General features: G+C 38.6%; 1 protein-coding gene across 4 annotated transcripts in view; it reads left to right on the top strand.

The window, feature by feature from the left end:
• Window positions 1-26727, top strand: part of PTPRG (protein tyrosine phosphatase receptor type G) — a 680787-nt gene that overhangs the window by 368954 nt on the left and 285106 nt on the right. For all 4 annotated transcript variants that reach the window (XM_014868697.3, XM_070493516.1, XM_014868696.3 and 1 more), the window contains exon 3: window positions 18831-19010. In XM_014868697.3, coding sequence (XP_014724183.2) covers window positions 18831-19010 — 180 coding nt within the window. The remainder of the gene's footprint in view (window positions 1-18830; window positions 19011-26727) is intronic.

Below are 26727 nucleotides of genomic sequence, written 5' to 3'. Positions count from 1 at the left end.
TGGAGAAAACACAGTCTCAATTTCAAATTTGGTGTTAATCTTTGCTATTTTTGGAAACATTTTTAATAGCTTTGTCTGCAAATCCTAAGTAATACTTCAAAGGACAGATAAGCAGTGTGTTTTGCTTTGAGATTCTAGTTGTTAACATGTAACAAATTATCTATAAATATGCAGAGGAAAAGCACCTTTGAGATTAGAAGGAGTTGTGTGACATAATTAATAGTAAAAGTAGATTAGTTGTGGTGTCTTAATTGTGATTTTTAAAGTGGATGTTCAGAATTTATTTGGAACTCTCCATGAAAATTCTAGGATCTGGATCTCCATCTTAAAGTCATATTTAATTTTTGGCTTTGAATCTTGGTACATAGCAGGTTAGGATAGAAACACCCAATAAAGGAATTTGAACCAAGGTAGCTCATATATGGGAAGTTATACCTGCCACTTATGCTAAATTTCCTGAAACCTATTAAAACTCTAAGGTTAACAGTGTGATGTTGGTTAACTTTTTATTTATTCTCTGCCCTGCTGTTAGTTCATTAATGTCCCGTGGTGGCTTGAATATTAGTGAATGGTAGTTTCAAGGAGCATGTGGTTTCCAAAAGTGAAGATTGCTAATTGTAGGTTCACTATCATGGAAGGACATACCTGGGTGTATCCAAGCGAGAGAAGTTCAGGAACCTGGTCCCATTGGGATTAAATGGAGCCATTCAGTGGAGAAAATTTTTCCCCATTTGGTAGAGGTGATGCTAGGAAATCAATATTTGTATGTTGATTTCCTGTTTATGTTGAAAGAAAAGAACAGGATTCAAATTCTACTCATGGTGTTATTTGCGTTGCTCTCACAGTGCTGAGCACTGTGTAAGAACTCAAAAATGTTTGTGTCTTGAAACAAAAGGAAATCATGGATTGGTAAGTAACAGTGGTCTTGGAGCAAATTATTTCCAAAACCGTGTGCCGAAAAATTTGACTGCATTGTATAACAAGGGAGGAGATGGAACGTGAGTACATTTTCAGTTAAAAATTCCTCTCCAGATCATTTGGTGTAATGGAAGTATTCTGAAACTGGATTGTGTTGATGGTTGTACAGCTCTATAAATTTACTAAAAATCATTGAATTGTACACTTGAAATGGTTGAATTTAAGCATGTGTGTTATACCTCAGGAAAGTTGTTTAAAACCCTCTCTACTTTAAACTGAAACTATCTCGTTTATGTTTGTTAGAATATTTATTGGCCCATTTATATACGGCTATGCACACAACAGGTGCCTCCCTGTGCTTATAGAGTTTGCATCTCAGTGGCTGTGGTGAGTAGACAACAGACAATGTACAAAACAAGTAAGTATGTGAAATGTTAGAAAGTGAGTGCTATGGAGGAAAAAAGAAAAGAAGAAAGCACATTGGGATGGGGATGTTATTTGAGTGGCAGAGCAGGTCTCACTGAAAAAGCGACGGGTGAGTAATGATCTCAAGGAGGTTAGGGGTTACTTGTTACCCTAGATAGGACAAGAGGAAAATTCTTGACATGTTCAAGGGACAGCAAGGTGGCCCATTTGGCTTATATAGGGGGATCAACGGGAAGAGAAGTAGAACCTGTGAACAGGGAGGTAATTGGGGCCAGGGAGCAGATATGTTCAGTCTTGTAGACTACTTTTCAGGTCCTTGGCTTTTATTTTGAATGGCAAAGGATGCTGCTGGAAGGTTGTAAGCAGGTGAGTGACATGATCTGACTTATGTTTTAACAAGATCCTGTGTGCGGTGTTGATAATAGACTGAAGGAGGGGAAGATAGGTCAAGAAGTCAGAATAGTAGACTTGCAGTAATCCATAGGAGGGATGAGGGCGACTTGGGCCAGAGTTGTAGCAGATGGAAGAAGTCGGCTTCTGGAGCTGTTGTGAATATACCTAGGATCTGCTGCTGAATCAGGGAATAAGATAAAGAAGGAGTGAGGGATGACACCAAGTTTTTTGCCCTGAGCACTTGAAGGATGCCAATAAGATAGTGAAGACCACATTGCACTAAGTTCAGGATAGCAGAAAGATTTGGAACTTCAGGTTTGCACATGTGAAATCTGAGATGCTTAGTCATCATAGTGGAGATGTAGAGGAGGCGGAGAGATTCAAGAAGAGGGTTTCGTGATCAGGTGTCCGCAAGGGCCTGGAGCTTCTGCCTGAGCACGTCATGAGAGGTTGGAATCTACACTCCTTTCAGAACTGCAGCCTTCCGGCTTTCAGGGAAGTGCTAGTGATTCCTTTATCTATCCCAGTCTCTGAAGGAGCATGCATGCCCATCGGGGCTGAAGAGTTTTGGGACAAAAGAGGACTTCAGGCCAAGAGTAATATGGGTGTTCAGTTTTACTCACATTGATTTTGATAGAGTATGAACAGCCAGTGGAGTTGTTTGATTGATTTCTCTTGGTGTGCTGCAATTTACTTCTCTTTGGGATCTTACCCAAAGAGAGGGGCACAGCCCAGTTTGACCTACTGTAAAGTAATAGGTCAGAATGAAATGTTGAGTACAGGACTTTAAGTGATGCTTAGAACCATAATGGTTTAGAGATCCCTTCATGTGACTCAGTAAGCATGGTTAAGAGCCTAATGCTTCAAGAAATCTCTGTTCCTTATCAAGTGGTTTGTTTGTTTTTATCCTTTTTGTTTTTCTTAGTTAGGTGTTCTTGGAAGGAGTTGGGGAGAAATTTAATGCTAATAAATGAAAACAACCTCTCCTACCCAGACACTTGAAAGGTCTAAATTCCCCCTTAAAGTGTGGTCCCATCGGTGGGTACAAAGGCTGCTAAGAGAATGAAAGCTGATTACAGCATGTTTATCCCTCTTTGTCCAACATCTTCTAAAAATGAGTATTTTATATGGAGGCTTTGTCTGCATTAGCAGTTTTATCTGTAAGGAAGGGACTTCTAATTTGCTCATTAGAGAGCTTGTTTTTCACAACCAGGATCCTACTGTTTGGAAATCATGAAACATTTTCTCTGGCATGTGAGCTCCTGAACTAAAAAAAATTCCAACTAATTTCATCAGTGTGGTGGACAGGAATTGACATATGCTTGCATTGTTCAGTGTTGTAGTTCTAGAATCCAGAAAGAAAAATGTGTGTTCTATCTCCTGCTTTGTCACAGGCTGTAGATCCTAATTTCAATTTCTTATTAATCTTATTTTTTATGTATCCTGCCAAATAGGATTCTTTGTTGTATTGTCTGAAAAAATGATTAGTTTCTTCTCTCTCTCTGTTTTTTTTAAAGAGTTCCAGACATATAGCAGTGCCCCATATAGTTGTCAGATTATGCCCTGTTTTCTTCTTTTTTTTTTGAGCAAGATTAGGTCTGAGCTAACATCCACTGCCAATCCTCCTCTTTTTGCTGAGGAAGATTAGCCCTGAGCTGACCATCTTCCTCTACTTTACATGTGGTATGCCTGCCACAGCATGGCTTGATAAGCCGTGTGAAGGTCTGCGCCTGGGATCCGAACCCACCCCCGGTCCGCCAAAGCAGAGTGCGTGAACTTAACCGCTACGCCACTGGGCGCTCCCCATTTTCTTAATGATGTACCTCGAATGTGGTCAGGAATATTCTTTTGTCATGGTATTAGTGATACTTAATCTCCTAGTTGAAGAATTACAGAACCAACACCACACAGCCATGCCTTCAGGCAAGTTTTTTCCTCTAAGTGTTTACTGTAGTTACTCTGATGCCTCACCACTGTTTTTTTTTTTTAAAGTGAGTTATTGTTTTAAATATTTTTAAATCTTTTGTTGCCTTAAATAGGGAAGACCCTCTTAGTACAAATAGGTGTGTGATTTTAATTAGGTGTACCTGTGATTTTTCTGTCAGTTTTTTCTTCCATATTGGTGTTACGGTGTTTATGGCATTGGTCTTCTCAAAGTTAGTATGGTAATTTCGGAATCTTCTGTCTTTCTGTGAATGGCTGTCTTTAGACAGCAAAAGCAGTTGCTCACTTACTTCATTTTCCTTTATCTGCCTACTTAGCTTTGTGCCCCAACTATATCACATGGTTTTATTGAAAATGTTAGTACTTTGATAATAATAAATGTTTTCTTTACTGATTATGAGGAACCAAGGTCAAAGCTACCAGTAGGCCGTTCTCCCCAACATATGGCCTCCTCTGAGAGATTCAGTCCTTTGTGGAGCAGGTTTTTGGACCTAGAGGTGCAATCCAAGTTTGAAATTGACTTCCAGATTTGGCTAACGTCAGAACTACCCAGAAGTCTCCACCCATTTAAATATTACTATAGCAGGATATTTAAACGGGGGTGTCTGGAGCCAACAGTCTTGAGTTCGAATCCTGGCTCTGCTACTTGCTTAATGGTGTGATCCAAATACCAAATAAATTAACCTTTCTGGTGTAATATCTTCATCCATAAAAAGGGGATAGTATTGTCAGGATATTATTGTCAAGATAATCCATGGACCTTGGTCCATTGTCAGAGGTCTGTAATTGTTAGCTGTATATAAAGAATGGGTGTGACATGCGAGGTTGAAAGCTGCCGGCTAGGGGAGTGGTCTTGGACGGCTTACCCTCTGATCTTCACATATCTCATCTGTATAACAGAGATAATAGTTAGTGAAGTTTACAGCTATGGTTGATTTGAGAATTATGTGAAATGATTCTTATAAAGCACTTAGCATAATGTCTGATAACAGTACTCAGTGCCATCTCTTAGTATAGTTCACGGCTATTTTCATTGTTCTCAGTTTTTTTGACCCCACTCTTAGGCATGCTGATATGGGGGCTCAGGAATGTGGATTTAATTTAATTTATTTACTTATGCACTTTTGCTGAGGAAGATTAGCCCTGAGCTAACACTGTGCCAGTCTTCCTCCACTTTATATTGGGTTGCTGCCGCAGTGTGGGTGATGAGTGGTGTAGTTCCATGCCCAGGATCTGAACCGACAAACCCAGGCCACTGAAGTGGAGCACACTGAACTTAACCATGACGCCACAGGGCTGGCCCCCTGGATTTTATTTTCAGTGCACTTCTCCAGTGCATAAAGCCTAGCACTTGTCTTTGGTTCAGCATTTGGGAACCAGTGTTTCTGTCATCCATGGCCATCAGTGGGCTGCCACATCTTGCCACTTAAATCCTAAGATGGAATTGTAGTTCACTTACAAATAAAGTTGCTGGTATTTTTATAGAGGGTTCTTTTTTTAATGGTGACCACTTTCTTTGCTGTCAATGTAAATAGATCTAATCTACAACTCTTGCAATTGCATTTGTTTCTTCTTCATCAATGATCAATTTAATCCCTAAAAATATAATAGTGATTCTTAAGATGTATGAAGTTTTTATCAAACATTTTCTTTTGATCACAAGTTTTTGATGGGATGAAAAATAAGAAAGCGGGCCATTTTTGTGTTTTTACTGATTTGTTCTTTTTTATCTTTCCTTGTATGCCCCATTTATTTCATGCAATCCTTATTTACCCAAGGCATTGCCAGATGTGGGTAACAACAGTGAGAACGTTAAAGTGTGTCCTGCCCTCAGGTGTTCCGATATTCTGTAGGGAGGTTCCTTGTTCTCCCCCGTTTTAAACTCTGTCATGTGTTGAAAACGTTACTAGATTTTCAAGTGCAACAGCACGGGCCTCTGGATTTCAGAGAGACCCATGACAGAATATCTCTTGATATTCTCACAGTTGAGATGGAGAAATGAGGATTCATAGTAGATTGAAAAATGCGTCCTAGGGAATTCCGGATAATGCACCATTATCATGATGGAGAGTTCTATCTTTTGCCCTGGCCTTTTGAGCCTTTTTATCAACAGCTTGACAAAAGAGATGGATTTATTAAATTTGCGAATGGCATGTTGCTGGGAGGCATAGGTCTGAAATGAGATGACAAAATCAGGACATCCTGAGTTCCTAAGAGGCAGGAGTGATGGGTGAAAATTAAATATGATGTAGAAGCAGCAGGTAGAGCAGCCAACTGGAGTTGTTGTACAGACTTGGGTTCACATCACAGCTTCGGTGCTTACACAGCTGTCAGAGAGTCTCAGTTTTCCATTTGTAATAATGGGTATGTTAGTAACTGACAGGGTTTTCATATGGGGTTAAAATGTAAAATAACAGTGTGGAACATAATGACTTCTCAGTGATATTGGCTCTTTTTATAGTTGTCTCATTTTAAGGTGAGAATAAAATATCTGCTTTAATGTGGATCTGGCGTAACAGTCACATGAAAAAAGACCTGAGGATCTCTTTTGCCCACGTAATTCCATCACGCTTTTTTCCTCAACCTTGTTTTCTATTATTGCCCCCTTTCCCAAGGAGCCTTTTTAGACTTTTTTTTCCCCTAATCGTCCCCTAGCCCATGAAATTTTAATGCCGTTGGTAGACTATATATCAGATTATGTACTGTATGTTTTAAAGATAGAAAGAGTAATGTATTTTGCCCCCAAGAAGAAACTGTCACCCTATGGGGCGATGTTACCTGTGTTGAGAGTGCCTCCCATGTGTTAAGATGTCGGGAGTTCGAGTCCATCGAGAATCTCCTTGGGTCACGGTCTCAGAAGTGTATGTGTCCACATTTTTTTAGTAAGTTTTTCTGTTGTTAATGACAGAAGTACTACATGTATTCTCAAAATAAATCTCTTCCTAGATCATACTATCATCTTGTTTTTTAATTGACGTAGAGTTGACACACAATATTGTATTAGTTTTAGGTATACAACATAGTAATTTGACATTTTATTTACATTGCAAAATGATCACCCTGATGAGGTTATTTACCATCTGTCATCTTACAAAGTTATTACAATATTGTTGACTATATTCACTGTGCTGTACATGACATCCCCATGACTTACTTATTTTGTGACTGTTAATTTGTTCCTCTTATTCCCTTCCCTCCATCTCCCTCCCCTCTAGCAACCACCAGTTTGTTCTCTGTATCTGTGAGTTGTTTTGTTGGTTCATTTGTTTTGTTTTGTTTTAGATTCCACCTATAAGTGAAATCATACAGTATTCTTCCTTCTCTGTCTGGCTTATTTCACTTACATAATACACTCTAGATCCATCCATGTGGTTGCAAATGGGAGGATTTCATTCTTTTTTATGGCTGAGTAATATTCCATCATGTATATACCACATCTTATTTATCCATTCATCTACCAATGGACACTTAGGTTGCTTCCATTTGTTGTAATGAACGTAGGGTACGTATATCTTTTTAAATTAGTGTTTTTGTTTTCTTCAGATAAATACCCAGGAGTGGTATTGCTGGATCATACAGTAGTTCTATTTTTGACTTTTTGTGGAGCTTCCATACTGTTTTCCATGCGAGCATCTTTTGATTCTCATCACAGAGGTGACCACCACGAACAGTTTAGCAAGCTTCCTTTTAATCTTTGTGTGTCTTTCGTCACTAGTTTTAATTTGTATTTACTTTTTTCCTTTATTTGATGTGACATAATTCTGTAATAATTGCTCTGCAACTAGCTTTTTCCCCACTGAATGGTGTCAGATATTCCTTCCTCCGTTTTAAATTTCTATGAAATTTTTTTTTTTAAAGATTGGCACCTGAGCTAACATCTGTTGCCAATCTTGTTTTTCTTCTTCTTCTTCTTCTCCCCAAAGCCCCCCAGTACAGAGTTGTATATTATAGTTGTAGGTCCTTCTGGTTGTGCTGTATTGGACACTGCCTCAGCACGGCTTGATGAGCGGTGCCATGTCTGTGCCCAGGATCCGAACCCATGAAACCCTGGGCCGCTGAAGTGGAGTGCGTGAACTTAACCACTTGGCCACGGGGCCAGCCCTTAGGAATTTTATTAATTTAACTTTTAAATATGTAATATATTAATATGGTTCAAAGTTCAAAGAGTATAAAGAAGTCACTGGTGAAAAAATCTCTCATCCCTATTTGCTCTTCATCTACTCTTGTTATGGTTTCTTAAATATGATTCCATAAGCAATTTATGTACATACAATAAATATATATTTGCACACTTATTTTCTCATTTTAAAAACACAAGTAGTAGCATATTATAATGTAGATCTGGTTTTTCACTAAAAAAATGTAACTTGGAAGTTTTACCATTTTAGTTTAAAGAGGTTTCTCCTCTTCCTCCCCCCACCCCCCTTCCCATTCCTCGACCCAGTTCCGTCCTATTCCGTTGCATTGATTTGCCATAGGTCAGTTAACTAGCCCTTTGGTGATGGGTGTTTATCTTGTTTCCAGTCTTGGATAGTACCAGTGATGTTGCCATAACTGACCTTAACCTTGTATGAATATAAGTGTATCTTAGAATTAATGCCAGGGTCAAAGGAGTACACATTTGTAATTTTAATAGTTATTGCCAAATTTTCTTCCAATAAAGATTGTATTGCAGTAGCCATAAATGAAAGTGCTTATTTGAATACATCCTTGCCAAGTGATGATTGATTACACCATCAAACATCTTGATGTTTACAAATTTAGTAGGTGAAAGAATGCATCTATATAATTTTAATTTGTATTTCTTGTTATCAGTGAGGCACAGAAAGTTTTCCTATGTTAAAGGCCTACTTGTATTTCCTTTCTTTGAACTGTTGGTTCATATCCTTTATCCATATTCGTATGGGGTTTTGGGTTTATCAATTTCTGGAATCTCTTGATATATACTAAAGAACTTTTGTGGTACAAATTGCAAATGTTTATGCTGATCATTTGTCTTTTGATGTTTCTTATGGTGCTTTCTGCACTCAGAAAATTAAATATTTCTTTAATATATTTGATTTTATTAATCTTTTCTACCTTTTGGGTTTTACATTATATGTAGAAAACCTTTCTCTACTCCAAATTTTCCCAGAACTGCTTGTTTTGCTTTATTTATTTATTTCAAATATTTAAATCTTGGACCCATTTGCAATTTATCCTAGAGTAGGATTATCTGCTTTTGAACCATTGTACAGTATTAGGTAATGGATGTAGTTTGCTTAGAAATCCCTAGTGATGGATATTTACGTTATTGCCAGTTCCTTCGTATTATAAACAAAAGGCCAGATGGTAATTATCTTGGGTTTTGTTGTCTCTTTCACAACTATTTCACTCTAGTGTAATAGCATGGAAGCAACTAAAGATAATATGTAAATGAATGGATGTGCCTGTGTTCCAATAAAACTTTATTTACATAAACAAGTGGTGGGTGAGATTTCGCCCACATACCATAGTTTGCAAACTCCTGTTTTAGAGCATGGATTAGTCTCAGATCTGGAATTGATTCCTTATCTGTCACTTTCTTTGTGAGGACAAGTTTTCTAGCTTCTGAGCCTCAATTTCTTTATCTGTGAAATGGGGAAACTAGTACATACTTGACACAAGTTGTTGAAAGGATCAAGGAAGATGAAATGTAGAAAGTTTCCATCACAATGTCTGGCACATAGTGATTATTTTCCAAACAGATGATGCCTTCTTGATTTTATTTTATTGATGTGTAGCATTAAATGTCACTCAGTCATTTAATAGTAGGGCTTGGACTAGAGTGTCAAAAAAACTCAGTAATCAAGAGAAATTATACTTTAATGCAATATTTTGATTACTAATTTTTTTGCTTTTGCCTCAGACTCCAATATGACTTTGCATAGCATTGTTACTGATAATATCCTTATTTAAATTTTTTATATTTTGTTTATCATGGATTTTTTGCAATCATTTTCAACTTTAAAATTACATTGAAATATTTTTTCTCTGGATAACTGAGTTTTTGGTGAATGCCTCACCCAAATCCTAGCCCTTTTGAACAGATATTTATTTATGTGAGGCCCTTTTGTGTGCTGTGTGAACAAAATAGGCAAGTAGCTGACATCATGGAGCTTATTTTCTCGTGGATCATATACTAGGAAGAGAAATGAACAAGGTTAAGGAAACAGAGTGTGGATGGGGTGCTATTTCAAATGGCTAGGTTAACAAAGACTCCCCTGATTAGGTGAAATGAAGGGAGTTGTTGTTGTTTTTTGTCACTCTTACTTCTGCTAAATCCCTCCAATTTTCTTTCTAGATCTCCTTTATTGGGAGTTACTTACACTATAAATTTACTGAAATAGAGAAAAGTATAAGTTAAAGTGAACTATTCCGTGTGTAACAGAGAGACACAGAATCCATCATGTTGTTTTGGCTTTACCTCATAAATATGGCGCTTTATGTCTAGACATTTCCCAAGATAGAGTTTAATAGTTAATACACTTTGGAGCATGCATGCCTCCTTTTATACTTGTCTCAGGCAGGGTGTTAATCATCCTGTCTGCACCCTCTGAAGCGCTTCCCAGTCCCACACTCTCCCTCCACACCAGGCCCCTCAGCTGTTGAGTGAGTGCCTCATAAAACTGTTTTTAATTTCTTGTTCTTTTCCTCTCAGCCTTTATGTCAGTGGGTTGGCATATAGACTATTAGCCCTCCCAGACACCAAACTCCCAAATTCTGTGTCTCGGAATTTTTCCCTTGTCCTACTTGTGATTAGGATTTCTTGTGAGCTGGAGCAGATTTTAGTCACCAACACATTGTGGGGGCAGAGAGAGCAGAGGTGTGAAAAAGACCTTCCATCCAAAGACAGGAAGTCCCCGCCTTGTCTGAACCAGACCTCAACTGTCAGCTTTGTTCCCCTCCCTGGGATGCAGCTCTGACCTTTGGGAATGATGCAGAGTTACCTCAGCGAGTCTTCCCTACATAATGACTTGTGCTGTGGCTTCTCTCTGAGGCAGATGACTTTAGTGAGAGGCAACTGTTCCCATTAAGACTTTCAGGGAGTCTTACCCCATGACCCCAGGGTTACCAAGAGTGAGAATTTACAGCAACGGACTTCCGAGCTTGGTCCCTCTCCTTTTGTCTAAATGAGGTCTTTAAATCCTAAGTTTATCCCTCTCCTATAAGGAAAGAGGAGAGGAAGAAAAAGACAGAGGAGGGAAGGGGAATCGGGAGATGTTATCCTTATAGAGTCCATCCAGCATGCCTACCTGATTTTTATCTTTATAATTTGACATTTTCGTCTCAGTGATGAATCTAGAAAGCATTGAATAGTTTAACTGTTGGTGTTTTTAAACCAGCATTGTGATTATAGCCTATATTTTTTATTCACAAGTAGCAGAATGCCCACTCAAGCTGTTTTTAAATACCGAGACACTTAAAATTGAGAAGTCTAGACATAAAATTTAAATTTCAGGAATGGTTTGTTCAGATCTGACCTTTCCTCTTTTCTTTTGCTCCTGCACTTTGGCTTGTCAGCTTTCGTGTCCAGCTGATTCCCCTGTGGTTGTGCGTGAGTCCACTCCCTTACTCTTTTTCATTCACATTCCAGGAGGAGGGTAGGTTCTTCCTTCAGGCTCTGAGTAAAAGTCTGGAGCCTTGTTTTAAATAGTACCAAGGTAAAACATTCCCTCTGACCAGCGAAATCCCATGTACTAATTGGCTTAGTCCTGCTTTAATACCCCTTCCTGAGTCAATCTCTTCTCAAGGAGGATGGGAGTAAACTAATTGCTAAATACCAATCAGGCATTATTTCTGGAGCCAGGAGCAGGGTCAGGGCATTCAGAAGTTAGGGTTTGGATGTGGTTCTCAGAAGAAAGTACAGATAATCATGTTTATTGAGCACTTAGAATGTGCCAAGTACTGTTGGACATGCTCTGTATGTAATAATTTATTTAATCCTCATCACATCCCTGTGTTACTTTTAGGAATTTTGGCTAGGCTATTGACAAATATTTAAATGCCTATTTGAGTCTTTCAGGTGTTACAAGAAATGTTCTTATAGAATTTAGAACTCTTACAAGTTTTAGAGATTATCTGATATAATTTTGTAATTTGTGTATAAGGAAGTTGACTCATTATAAGACTTGACCACTACCACATTCAACTCCACTTTTGAGAGTTGAAACTGGAATGAAAAGAGCAAATTTGTAGCATGGCTGTCACCACTTGCCCCTCTGGTACAGAGATTGGTACTTGATCTTGTCTTTATTGATAACTAATGATACAGTCATTGCGAGCTAACTTGTGAGTTAAATCTTATTTGGCATCCTTGAACTAGAACTCAAGTGGCTAGTCTCCTTAGCTTGTGCTCTTTCCACTGTGCCATGTGACCTTTTTAGTCTTTGGATGATTGTTCATGTTAAGTTTTGTGGGCATAGTCAGAATTCTGAAAGAACAGATCTTTGCCATATGAAGAGTACTGATTGCTTGAAGACATACTTGACTTGAAGGTTGACACTTCAGGTCTGGAACCAACTTGCCTACAGTTTATAAACACTTGAGATGTTTGCCATTGGACGGTAAGAATTGCGACTTTTTTTGTGAATACCTCAGATGCTTTTTGTAAACAATTCCACATGAAGCAAAAATAAAGTTGGCCCAACTTTAAACAATATTCATTAGATTTTTGAGTGAATAAACCATCCCAGTTAGTAGTAAAAATTTTGATTGCATGTTTGGGTGTGAGTAGATTCAACTTGAATGATATAACTTTTTAATCCCAAGTATATATAAACATGCATGGGTATAGACTTTATCTTTGAAGGAACTCAGAATCTTCCAGTCTGTAAATTGTGTTCATGCTCACAGTACATGCATGCTTTACTACTGTCATCTCACATACCGACACAGACATCACTAATCAATCAATCCGTTTCAGCCTCTACTCAGCCTTTAGATCTGTGGCTCAGAACTCCCAGGTACTCATTATTGGCATCTTCACTTTTCGTAATACCCTTGTTTTCTAGAACAGTAAAATAGGCTCCAGAGAGATCTTCAGCATTAAGATTAGAATCTGGAACCCCCCAATTTAGAAATTTGTGCTATTTCATATTTTACCTGAAATTAGTTTTAGCATCTGGTCCTAAAATAGAGAACCTGGGAAATTAAACAAATTATAGTTGGTATTAAAAACTGAACAAAGTAGTTCCCATTTCTGGCGTTACTGTCGGGTATTATTTCTGGTATTATGGTTAGTTATTGATAGTTACCTTAAAAGACACCATTGATGTGAAATGGAGGAATGAAGTTTTTATACCTGAAATTTAAAAACAGAAAATTTTCTAATTGGATTGTTGGTTTTTCTGTTGTTTAGCTCTATGAATTCTTTGTATATTTTGGATATTAACCCCTTATCTGATACGTGGTTTGCAAAAGATCTGAACAGAGATTTCTCCAAAGAAGATATACAGATGGCCAACAGGCATATGAAAAGATGATCAACATCATTAGCTATCAGGGAAATACAAATCAAAACTACAATGAGGTGTCACCTCACTCAGGTCAGAATGGCTATAATTAACAAGACAGGAAACAACAAATGTTGGAGAGGGTGTGGAGAGAAGGGAACCCTTGTTCACTGCTGGTGGCAGTGCAAACTGGTGCAGCCACTATGGAAAGCAGTTTGGAGTATCCTCGGAAAATTAAGGATAGATCTACCATATGATCCAGCTATTCCACTGCTGGGTATTTATCCAAAGAACTTCAAAACACAAAGGCATAAAGATACTTGCACCCCTATGTTCATTGCGGCATTATACACAATAGCCAAGACTTGGAAGCAACCTAGGTGCCCATTAAGGGATGAATGGATAAAGAAGATGTGGTATTTATACACGATGGACTACTACTCAGCCATAAGAAATGACGAAATCTGGCCATTTGTGACAACATGGATGGACCTTGAGGGTATTATGCTGAGTGAAATAAGTCAGAGGGAGAAAGTCAAATACCATATGATCTCACTCATAAGTAGAAGATAAAAACGACAAAAAAAAAGAAAACACATAGCATTGGAGATTGGACTGGTGGTTACCATTGGGGAAGGGGGGAGGGGGGAGGGCAAAAGGGGTGATTAGGGTCACATGTGAGGGGATGCACTATAATTAGTGTTCGGGTGGTGAACATGATGTATACAGAATTCGAAATATGATGTACGTCTGAAAAAAATAAAAATTAAAAAAAAATAAACCATTAAGCCTAAATAAAATAAAATAAAATAAAACAGAAAATTTGCCAATCTATTTTATTATCTGGAAGGTAAATTTACATTTTCTTAACTGGCTTGAAAGTTAGAATATTCCTGTCAACAATATTGAACAACTTGATAACTATACAGCAATAAAATGATAACATTGGAGATCAGCAATATGAATGCTTTTTTATCTCTTTTTCCATTTTTCATGTATACAACAATAAATGCGCAAAAGTTAATTAAGCTACCAATAGTGGAGAATGCAAAAGAATCCTAAGCTAAATCCCATAAAGCTTGTTAATTAAAAAATGGAATAGTTTAAAGATGTGTTTTAGATTTGGGAGAAAAAGCATTAATTATAATATCAGATAAAAAACTGTGTACACATATTTTTGGATTGTGGCTGTTGGTTAAAAGTAGACAACAAGATTCATCGTAATAACCCTGGATCCAGGTAATACTTTTAACGTAAGTTCCCTGAGGGAGGCATTAATAATCATTTTTGACTAGAAACAGCACATAACATGTATATTAGTTTTGTTTTTAATTAGATTTAGACAGAATTCATTATTTTTAATGGCTTTTCATTAGTGAATAGAAACCATTATCTGGATATATTATGGTAAAATAAATTCAAGGTGGATGCTTATTTTCTGCAAAGACCCTCTTATGTGTTTAAAGAACCATTGTTTGGAACACAAATCTTAGATCAATATTTGAAATTCCTTTCTTTAAATCAAAAGTATGATTTATAAATGATCTAAAAATAGCACTTTTTCTCGGGTCAGGTATTAAGAGTGAACTGCATAGAAGTGAGGCAGTTACTTAAATTCTGGCAAAGTCTTGTTGCTAACCAGTTAGATTCATTCGTATTCAGTCTTTTTGAGTAATATTGCTGGAGGTGGGGTGCAAAATTGAGGTGTTTCTCTCAGATTTTTGTTTGACTTTCCTTTGAATAAAATAACTAGTTTTGGTTGAAAATTTATGCACATTGACCAAGTTCTTTGGGTTAAATCTTCCTTGAAGAAACACTGAACATCACGTGGGATGGCACACGTGAGCCCAGATTTATGGTATTTGCCATTATTTGCATGTGGGGATTTCTGTCTGCCTTAAACAGGCCAACTGGAATTAGTCTCCAGTGGTGTGATTTATTCACCCTACTGTAGAACTCTGTCTTCCTGGTGCTGGCCCACAGAACTGTTGAATCTCAAAAGGAGAAAAATGCAGTGACTTGTTAACGGTACACCAAGGGGGTAGAAGTGGGTTCATTCAATGCATAAATGAGCCATAAATTAAGCTCATAATGTTTTTCCTTAACTGTAATTTTTAAAGGTGAATTTCTTCAACTTTATAAGGTTTTTATATATCCTCAAATAATGAAATATCACCACGAGCTTGCTGTGTTTTCTTTAGGCCTGCTTCTCTTTTCCTTTGGCTTTGCTCTGTGCAAATTCCTTTTATGCAAAAAGGATATGACAGCAATCCCAGCCTCACCTATAAATCAATTCCCATCTCCTTCATCTGTTAGGCCACAGACTTGCCCCCAAATGCAGAACAGTAAATTCAGTAAAATCTGGATATTAAAATATAACCCATTTAATAAAGCTTAGACTTTATTTGGCTTCTGTACTGTTTGTATATATGTCTTCATTTTGTTGTCAGAGTAACCACGAAAGAATGACCCTTCTGATAGTTTCAACTAGAAAACAAACATGAGTGTGTGACCATTAGCTGAACTCCAGACTTTATTCAGGGCTCTTGAGTTTTCATTCTAGTTTCCATGTTTGGCTCCACCAGTCAGTCTAGAATACCGCAGTGCATTTTTTGTCGTGACTTCTTAGTCTTCTTTGGTCTATGACACTTTTTTAGTCTTTTCTTGTTTTTTTGACCTTGACATTTTTGAGGAGTACTGGCCAAGTATTTGGTAGAATGTTCCTCAGTTTGGATTTGTCTGATTTTTTCCCTCATGATTAGACTAAGGGTATGGATTTTTAGAAAGAATCCCATGGAGGTGATGGCCCCTCTTATCACATCCTATCAGGATGTGCCTGATAATCCATGATATCGTAGGTGATGGTAACCTTTGCCACCTGGTTAGGGTGGTATTGTATTTACCAGTCTTCTCCACTGGGAAGTTTCTATTTTTCCCTTTCCCCACTTTATTCTTTGGAAGCTGGTGCTGGGATTAAGCTTCACCTTCTGGAGGGGTCAACTGTACATTTGACTCTTATCCTCTGCCCAAGTTAGAAGCATCTAGTAAACTTCACTGCACATCAGGGAGTAGCTCCACTCAAGTGTCATCTCCTCTGTAAGTCCTGTGATCGCCTAGCTGAACCCTTGGTTGCGCTTCAGGCACCATTGTTTCCTCCATTATATAGTCAGGTTCTGGAGGGCTTGCTGCCTGTTTTATAACACAAGAACAATAGCAATAATCATGGCAGCCACCTCTTACTGAGTCTTATTGTTTGACATTATTCTAAGTACTTTACATGGATTCTCTTCTCTAACCCTCACAACCGCCCTTTGACGTGGATACTAGTAACTTCCCTGTTGTACAGATGAGAGAAGGCTGGGCCACAGGCAGCTTAAGCTTCCCAAAGAAACCCCAAGGGAACTGGGGCAGCTTTGCCCACTAGCACCCATTTCTCAGCACTGTGCCTGGTACTGAGAAAGTGCTGAGTCAATATTTAAATGACTACAGTGATGGATTGATTACAAAAACTTCTTTTCTATCTTGACTGACCTTTGATTAGAGAACTTTGTTAAAGCATAAAAAGAATAAGAGAGCCTTAAAATTAATAGTGCTTCACAAAAGGCGTCCAAAGCAAGGTTCTATCACACCAAAAAAAAAAGGATTCTTTTAAAAGCCATGGTCGCTTTTGGTAGGCTTATTCGGTTGGCACACAGATTCCCTCATGCACATCACATATTTGCAGCTTATCTTACCTTATCACCATTTGGACTAATTTAATGTATAAATGAAGGAAGGAAGGAGTATTTACTGTGAAGTTGACATCCTGACTCTTGAGACGTAGTGAGCAAGGAAGACGTGGTAAGAAGTCAGCAGATAAAAGTGAAAAATTAAAACCAAAATAATGCACAGCGAACATGCTATGGTGTCCTTAGAAGATAGAACTATGCAACTCTTTAATCTCATCTTCCAATTCATTTACTTGTGCCAAAAAATATGTGTTCGAGACTCACTGTTTGTAGAGCCCTGAGCTAGGCGTTGAAATAAACTTGAGCAAGACAGAGAAGGAAGCTCTTGTCAAAAAGTAACTACCCAGGCCGGCCACGGGACCGAGTGGTTAAGTTGGTGTGCTCTGCTTTGGTGGCCCAGGGTTTCACCGGTTTGGATCCTGGGTGCGGACCTAACCCCGCTCGTCAGGCCATGCTGAGGTGGTGTCGCAAATGCCACAACTGAAAAATATGCAACTATGTACTGGGGGGATTTGGGGAGAAACAGAAAAAAAAAAAAAAGATTGGCCACAGTTGTTAGCTCAGGTGCCAATCTTAAAAAAAATGTAACTACCAAGTGGAGAAGATAGACATTAAGGAAGAAGCTATAAATTACAATAGTGATAAGATGTTGGAAGGATACCAAGAACCTATTGTCAAGATAGTACAGAACGCCTGTGCATTCCTCACAGAAGCCTCCCTGACAAGGGGATATTTACACTGAGGTCAAACCTTTAGCCAGGGGTTTCAGATGCATTGGTTGAATTCATTAAAAAGAAATATTTTTTTCATCCTAAGTTGAGTGAGAAACTCAATCTAAACCGTTAGATTCCCTCGGTACTGATATGTTGGCAGTCTGTCTCCATCAAGATCTCATTCCTACAAGCCTGTCAACAAGTGAACAGGAAATTGCTTTTGAGAGCCCAAATTACCCCGTGCCTTGCACTCCCGCGCCGCACCTCTCCTCTTTGGAGAGCTCAGCCTTGTGTGTGAAGTTGCCATGTCAGAGTTGGTGTGCTGTTCAAAATGGGTGCTGCCAAAATGCAAATATCCTGCTCATTCTAAGAAAGAGTCAAGAAGAGGAAACTAAAGTGTGAATGACTTTTCATTCTTATTTTACATGGATAATGTCACACCGAGAGAGGAAAGCTTCTTACTGATTTGGGTTCCTCTCCCCCCTCCAAACTAGGTTTAAGTTAAACCACAGTTTTTATTTAGTGTCATGTTTTTTACTTAAAAGCATTTATTCAAAGTTCTGAAAAACAAAGCATTCAATACTGTGAGACTTGTGCAACTGCAAATGATTAATGATAGAATTCTGAGTCCCTTATAAAGTGTCTTAACACCGAAGAGATTTATACAGTGTGGAATGGCGATGGTGCTTCCATGTCAGAATAGGTGATCAATACCTGCAAGCTTGGAAAAAGTGTTCTATTTCCTCCACTAATGACATAGGGGTTTTGGCAAGGCAGTGGAGTCTGGAGCATGAAGCACTCCAAAGAAGAATTAATTTGAAATCTGAAGTGGAAGATCAGTTTCAATTAAAATTGCACTTGAATGTATATGGGGTGGGAGTGTGAAAGCAAGCAGGTAGTCGGCTTCAATCTTTAGATTGTTACCAGTGAATAAATGAATCCCACTGGTACGAACCCTGATTATATTTTTATAGGTGCTAAATTATATTTCACCCATGTCTGGAAGGTTAGAGAAATAATGTGAATGGCAAGTACTTTTCAAAGGTTTTCTTAAATCCTCTTGCCCTGTCAGGCAAATGGCTTGTGCCTGTAGTTTTCAATACACTGGCCTCTTCGTCAGGGTGATGCGTACGGCAGTGTGCCTTGGGAGATGCTGTGCCTGGCTCTCTGCGTCTGATTCCTTCCATTCCTGCCCCTTGAGCCATGAGGATTGAAGTATTGTTCTCTTTTAATAGGTGCCTATGGTCCTGAGCACTGGGTCACATCGAGTGTCAGCTGCGGAGGCCGTCACCAGTCTCCAGTCGACATTTTAGACCAGCATGCCCGTGTCGGTGAGGAATATCAGGAGCTGCAACTGGATGGCTTCGACAGTGAATCTTCTAACAAAACCTGGATGAAAAACACAGGGAAAACAGGTAGACTATGTCTTCTTTACCTGCCTACAAATCAACATGTAATATTTCTGGTAGTCTCTGGTATTTACCTTAACCATAACTTGCTTCCTGAGTAGTACACATTGCCATAGAGAACGTAAAGCTGAGTGAGAGGTTTGGAATCAGCCCTTGGTTTGAGAACCACTTGCTTAACTGGCTGTGTGATTTTGCACAAATTACTTAACCACCCTGTGCCTCAGATTTTAAAAATATGACAAATGTGTATAATAAAAATTTATCAACCTCATAGGATTGTAAGGATTAAATGAGTCCACATATCTAAAGTGTATAGAATGAACTCTCAGAGATCTGTTTTGTCCAATACGGTGGCCACTAGCCACATGTGGCTCTTTAATTTAAATGTGAATTAACTAAAATTAAGTAGGATTAAAATTCAGTCCCTCAGTTCTACTAGCCCTGTATCTGGGTTTTTTTTCCACTTTATTATGTTCCCTATTTGCAATGTTTGAAAGGAGAGGAGACACACATTCAGATTTTTGTGGGGGTTTTCTTGAGGCGGGGAGGGGTCACTTGACTTTTATTTATTTATTTCCAGCTTTATTGAGATATAATGCCTGTACAATATTATATAAATCTAAGCTTTGCAGTGTGATGATTTGATACACATATGTACAGTCCTTTGCCCCATAACAACCTTTCTGTCAATGACGGACTGAATATACGACAATGGTCCCATAAGATTGGTACCAGATAGCCAAGGTGTGTAGTAGGCTATACCTTCTAGATTTGTGTAAGTACACGCTATGATATTCACACAACCACAGAATCACCTAACGATGCATTTCTCAGAACATATCCCTGTCATTAAGTGACGTATGACTGTCATCACTTAAGTGATTACCACAACACATCCGTCTGCTTACATAGTGATTTTTGTGTATGTGTGTGATGAGAACATTTAAGACATAATTTCTTAGCAGCTTTGAAGTATACAATACAGTATTGTTAAACTTATTCATTTTACAACTGGAAATTTGTACCATTTGACCAAAATCTCCTCATTTACCTACCCTTTACCCTACCCTCCCGCCCCTGATAAGCACCATTCTACTCTCTGTTTCTGTAAGTTAAGCTTTTTTAGATTCCATTTACAAGTGAGAATATACGCTTTCTCTCTCTGACTTATCTCACTTAGCATAATGCCTCAAGATCTATCCATGTTGTTGCAAATGGCAGGATTTCCCTCCTTTTTCTGTCTGAATAGTATTTGTCTGTGTGTGTGTGTGTGTATAACATTTTCTTCTACCGTTCATCCATTGACGGACACTTAGGTTGTTTCCGTGTCTTGGCTATTGTGAGTAATGCTGCAGTGAAAATGGGAGTACAGATATCTCCTCGAGATAGTGGTTTCATTTCCTTTGGATATATACTCAGAAGTGGGGTTGCTGGATCATATGGTAGTTCTAGTTTTAGTTAGTTTGTTTTTAGAAACTGCATTACTTTGTTATGAAGGAATCCACTTCCATGACTCTCGTGAAGCCCAGGCTGGGTAACAGTGACGAGTTCTGGAGGTGACTGTACCCCACTCTGGGCTTTCCGGTTATAGCCACTGTCCTTCCTCTGCCTCACCTGAAAACCCAAACCTATGAGGCTTCAATCCCTGCCCTCCTATTCCTGGAAGATGCCAAAGCCAACTATGTGGGAGGATTTTGCAGAGAAGATGACTTTGTCTTCCCAGAAGGCAAGACGTCTGCTTTGCCTTATGAGGCAGAGAGCAACCTCAAACCATGGACAGGTTGGGACCTGTGCAGTCCTCAATTTTTAGTTTTTTAAGGAACCTCCATACTGTTTTCTATGGTGGCTGTGCCAATTTACATACCCACCAACAGTGCACAAGGGTTCCCTTTCTCTACATTCTCGCCGATACTTTTTATCTCGTCTTTTTGATGGTAGTCATTCTAACAGGTGTGAGATGATATCTCACTGTGATTTTGCTATGCATCTTCCTGATGATTAGTGATGCTGAGCTCCTTCCATGTACCTGGTAGCCATTTGTATTTCTTCTTTGGGAAAATATCTGTGGTTCTTTGCTCAATTTTCTTTCAGATCATGTGGGTGTTTTTGCTATTGAGTTGTATGAGTTCTTTGTATATTTTGGATGTTAAACCTTTATCAGATATATGGTTTGCAAATATTTTCTCCATTCAATAGGTTGCCTTTTCATTTGGTTGGTTGTTTCTTTTGCTAGACAGAAAGAAGCTTTTTAATTTGATGTGATCCCACTATTTATTTTTGCTTTTGTTGCTTGTGATTTTGATATCAAAAAAGTAATTGCTAAGACCAATGTCAACAAGCCTTTCCCCTATGTTTTCTTCTAGGAGTTTTATGGTTTCAGATCTTACATTTAAGTCTTTAATCCATTTCAAGTTAACTGTTGTAAGTGGTGTAAGGTAGGGATCCAGTTTCATTCTTTTGCATGTGAATATCCAGTTTTCTCAGCACTGTTTATTGTTATACTTTCTGTTGCGTGTTATTGGCTCCCTTGTCGAATACTGGTTGATTATGTATGTGTGAGTTTACATCTGGGTTCTAGATTCTGTTCCATTGGTCTATGTGTCTGTTTTTATGCAATTGTCATACTGTTTTGATTATTATAGCTTCGTAGTATAGTTTGAAATCAGGAAATAAAATGCCTCCAGCTTTGTTCCTCTTTCTCAGGACTGCTTTGGCTATTCGGGGTCTTCTGTGGTTCCATAGGAATTTTAGGATCGTTTTTACTATTTCTGTGGAAGATGCCATTGGAATTTTGATAGGGATTGCATTGAACCTATAGATTGCTTCAGGTAGTATTGTACTAGCTACATTTCAAGTGCTCAGTAACCACATATGGCTAGTGGCTACCATATTGGGCAGCACAGATGGAGAACACTCTGTCATAGCATAGGTTTCATTGGACAGTGCTATGCCAAATGCACAAATGGAAATAAAATTCTTATATTCCTTGAGATTTTGCTTTGTTCATATTTCTTATTATATTAGGAGGCAGATGAACACTGTCTCATCCCTTTGTCTATCAGGCCAGCGTTCCATCTTCCTGCTTCCTTTTACTCACTTCACTTGTCATTTGAGATTTGTGAATATGAAGCATCATATTTTCACTATTTCTAATGTAAAGAGCTGCCTCCCTCTTAATCACTATTGTGCAACTATCAGTTTAGATTGTTCATGCAAGTAGAAAATGCCTTGCTGTGCCCCACTGTCTGATCTGAAACTAAACACTGGGTGTTATATTACATCTCTTCCTAATGCTACTTGAGATTCTATTGATGCTAAAGATAATTTTCATATCTTACTTTTGAACTGTTATAATCCTAACCCATTAAAAACAAGTGCTGTCTCTCTTTTTCTCTCTTTTTTGAAATAATCCCTTTGTATCTAAGAATGTCACTGCAAACCATTCTTAGCCATCCCTTCCAGGAACCTTGGCTGCCTGAAGGCCTCACGCTGGGCTGAAATGACTTCTCTATTAGCCCTTTGGTCCCATTCATGTTGTAGGTCACAGACTTGTCTTTTCTGTTAACCTAACTGGCTGCATGTGCAACACTAGGGATCCATTTTCTTTCTCCAAACCAGTATTTGTCTGAGATTATTCACAGCTGATGGCTTTAAGTTGGTTTGATTTGTTCATAGAATTGCTTCCCACTCACTTAGCATGGTGATTCCTGGCTTTGGCCTCTTTTTCCTATTGTCCCCATAACAGTTCTCCATCCTGCCTTACAGCAGGCTGCCCTCTCTTATACCTTGACTCGTCTATTTGCATAGTTGCTCAGGAAAAATGTGTGTATCAGCAATATTATTTGTACACATCTTTTCACCTTCATCTTTCCACTCTTCCAATGTAGCGTGTGTGCTTACTATTACAATTCAGATTCTCTCTACCAGTGGTCCTGCTTTGTATTTCAAATGTGAGTGTCCTTTGGAGAACCGCGAAGGGGATATTACTCCTCAGAAGATCTGAATGTGGCAGACAGGAGCTTTGCCACACTGGGGGTAATCAGATCTTGGAGCTGAGTGCCACCTCAGGGCCACATTCCGGAAACCTGCCAAAGGCAATTTGTTGGGCTCTCTGATATGGTTTTCTACTTGACTTGCAATGCTTGACAGCCTTCTGCAAAGATAACACGTTTCAGTGACAGCATTCAGCTTGGTATCTCCAATAACAGGTTTTAGATGAGTGTAGGGTTCACTCAATGCAAGTTGATTCATGACCTTGGTCTTCCAGAAGCTTATTATCAGTCTCTGTCACTCTGCTGACTTCCTACAGTGATCCACAACTTGTTGCATATCTGTGAGTGTGTGCTCCTGATTTTAGAGCACAGCCATCCAAACACATTTGTCTTCAGAAATTTCAGAAGCAGCACAGCTTTCTGAGAAGAAGAAATAAATTGTTGTTACTTCCTAAACTGTACTTATTACTATAAAATTCATGACATCATACTAGATAGGCCAATATTTAATAAATAATCTAAGATGTTTCTATACAAGTCATTTTTAAAATTAAGTGACTACCATTTGTACGCAATTTTAAATAAGAACAGGAATTGTTTTCTCTCTTCTCTGAAGAGTCTCAATGTATGGTTGTTTAGAAACTTGGGTGCAGAAGTCAACCTATGTTGTTCTTTTTATTGATAAGCACAAACCTAGAAACTTCTTTCATTCTGTAGTTCTTAAAATGCCAATGAGTTCATAAATTTGCCAATATTTTTGAGAAATGGCGATTTAGTTGCTTTGTCTATTATGCATGGATCAAATCCATTTGAACAATAGTACAGATATAGTGCAGGGCACTGTGTGTCTAAATTAAAGGTATAGGTTGATAATATCTACAGTGAATATTATTGATAGACAACCTGGATAATACCAGTTTAAAAAAACATACATATTGTATTATATTGCAAAGTGTTACCTTTTGGGGAAACTGGATAACGGGGACTTAGAACTTATGTGTTGTTTCTTACAACTGCACGAGGAGTCTACAATTAGCAGAAAAATTAAAAGTTTAGTTACAAAAGTTCAATATGTCATAAGCCATATGGTCTGTCTTCGTTGCAGTTGTTCATTTTATATCTCACTTGTATGCCTAGATGAAGAAAAAACTTCTTTTCCTTTAATCATTAATTTTTAAGCAACGCATATTTTTTTCTGCAAGTCTTTTCTTAAATCTTGTACTTCTAGAAAGTAAATTCAGGAAGTATTTATTTTTCTGCTGGAAATTTACAGGTCACTTATCTATAAAATAGACTGTCTTTTGGATATTAAAATATGAATATAGAAAGTTAATATTTAAAACGGCCTATTACCCACAGACAGTAACTTTCCCATAAAACAGCTTTAATGTTCACATCTGTCTTAACCCCCTGAGTGTGCTATATATCCAATCCAGCATAATCAATAGAGCGACTTGGTTGTACCTAGCCCACTTCTCGAAAGTTGTCTAAAATAGCTTTACAAGACAGATAGCATCTCTCTATTTCTTCCCGAGGAGCCATAACTGTCTATTGTGCCAGTTCTCGCTTGATTCCATCTAAAGTTATTTCCCTTTCTTTCATTTTTGTAGAATGAAAAGATAATGCATTCATCAAGAACATTTCAAGATAATCTTGCTGTTCCTAGCATTAACTTCTAGCTAAATGATCAGAATTTAAGACTTAGATGGTGCTTCTGATGTATGTTAATCAGCCACGGTCTCCTATGAATTTTAACTATTTGGAGGGCTTTTTGGTTTTTTCACTACTTGTTCTTTCATCGCACACCAAAGACAAATAGTAAATGCGTTTGCCATAATGCATGTGACTTCCATTTTCCCACTTTATATTGGTTACTATATTTTTTCTTTGCCTACACTCATTCCTATTTTTCTGCATATCCCATATTGCCTGGCTTAGATGGATTCATGAAATCATTGTTAGATTTTAAAAAGTAGATCAATGGTAGGGAAACTAGGTGTAGAGAAGTAGGCCAGGAACCATGTCCTAGTATGTTGCTGAGCCCATAAAATTTAGACAAGGATTAGGAGCCTGTTGCATTCCCTTTATTTTACCTGGCTCTTGGAACTTTCATAGGCGAGTCGCACCATCAGAACACACAGACTTAAACCAAGGAAAAGAACAACCTCATTGCAGTTTGGCATAAAGAGAAAAATAAAATCTTAACAACCTCAGTCATTTCCACATGCTCCTCCCTTAACTGAGCATGTGACCCCAACTCAGTCTAAGAGGAGGATGTGGCCATGCTGCTCTGCTAGTCCACCGGGAAAGGCTCCCCCAGGGCCAAGCAAGACTCTGACATTGAAAGATACTCTTTATTCTGTTGGTCACTGCAGTTCACAGCTCAAGCCAACCTCTGCCTCCGTGCTGCCCTGAAGAATCAGTGTTCTCTCCCACGGTTAGTGGAGAAACTGACGTGAGTCTTCCTGAGGGTCAGCGCTGGACTGCCGTTACAGGGGCCCTATAGGGTTTTCGGTGGCGATCTTCATCATGCTGGATTTCCTCCCAGATTCATAGACTTGAATGCTCAGCCCCCACTCAAGATGTGATCCTAGTACTAGCCTGGTTGCCCAAGGGTAACATGCCTGGAAAAGCCTTTAGCAGTCTTGAGATTGGTAAAGAAGGTTCTAAGAAAATCTGTGTGTGTGTGTGTTTTTCTTCTCATCTTTCTGACTTTGGGCTTTTTCTTCTTTCTGTTTCTATTCTGTTGATGATCTTGATGTGTGTTTCTCCTTGTATGTCTGCATGAACTTTCACTCTTTTGCTGTTTCCTTCTCTCCCACCTTTCCTGTTAGGTCTGCTTGAATTTCCCCTCCCCTGTGGCATGGCTCTGTCTCCACCTGTTCATCTGTTTTCACTGCTTGCTCCTAGCTTTGGCCTCCTTCCTGCCTTCCTTCCTTATAGCTGGCCACAGATGAGAACCAAAGTTTAAAAAGTGTTTCTACTTACTGTATTTATGGAGTAGAGATTTTGGTGTTGATGTTGAAGCCCGAGTATTTTCTCATTTCGAGAAAGCCTCTCTTTCCCTGGTATATTATGGTGTGGGCCTGGACAAATGAAATACACCGGATTCCCCAAGTGTATGTTCTTGAAGTTCCCAATTTTGCTTGATACCAAACCATTAAAGTATTTTTATCCCATCATCCCCAACCTCCACCTCAATTCTTAATGGTCCTTAATAAGTCTAAATGTGGTCACTGAAGACAGACCAGCGTTGGGTCCTCATTCCTAGGTCATGGTATCTTTTTATCTCCGACTTTTGTTTGTGTCACTAATGAATCGGTCATTTTGCTCACAAAGAGGCTACCAAGCTTTCTGATTAAAAGCGTGCTATCAGCCAGGTAGACAGATGTTTGGAAACATCTGAGTGCTCAGCACTGTTGACATTGGGCATGCCCAACCCTGGCCTTGTAATACCCTGGAGCATCTCTGATTACCTCAAGGTTACCCGAAAAAGAAAATTTAGGTTTAATTTGAGAAAGATTCATTCTTCTTTTGGGGCATACTGAGTGTTCTTTGTCTCTTCAATTTGTAAATTTTCCTATTTTAAAGGTCCAAATTCTTGGGTTCTTTCATCCTATTACGATTCAGTCTAACCTGAACCCTGGAATTTAAGTTGGAGCAAATTCAATGGCGCTACAAGCTCTCTTTCACATCTGCTAAGTTCCATTTCCTTTCTCTTATCCTCACAC

The sequence above is a fragment of the Equus asinus genome, chromosome 21 (assembly GCF_041296235.1).
Source record: "Equus asinus isolate D_3611 breed Donkey chromosome 21, EquAss-T2T_v2, whole genome shotgun sequence".
Classification (NCBI taxonomy): Eukaryota; Metazoa; Chordata; class Mammalia; order Perissodactyla; family Equidae; genus Equus; species Equus asinus.
The sequence above is the reverse complement of the archived record's forward strand: the minus strand, read 5'-3'. Positions and strand labels throughout refer to the sequence as shown.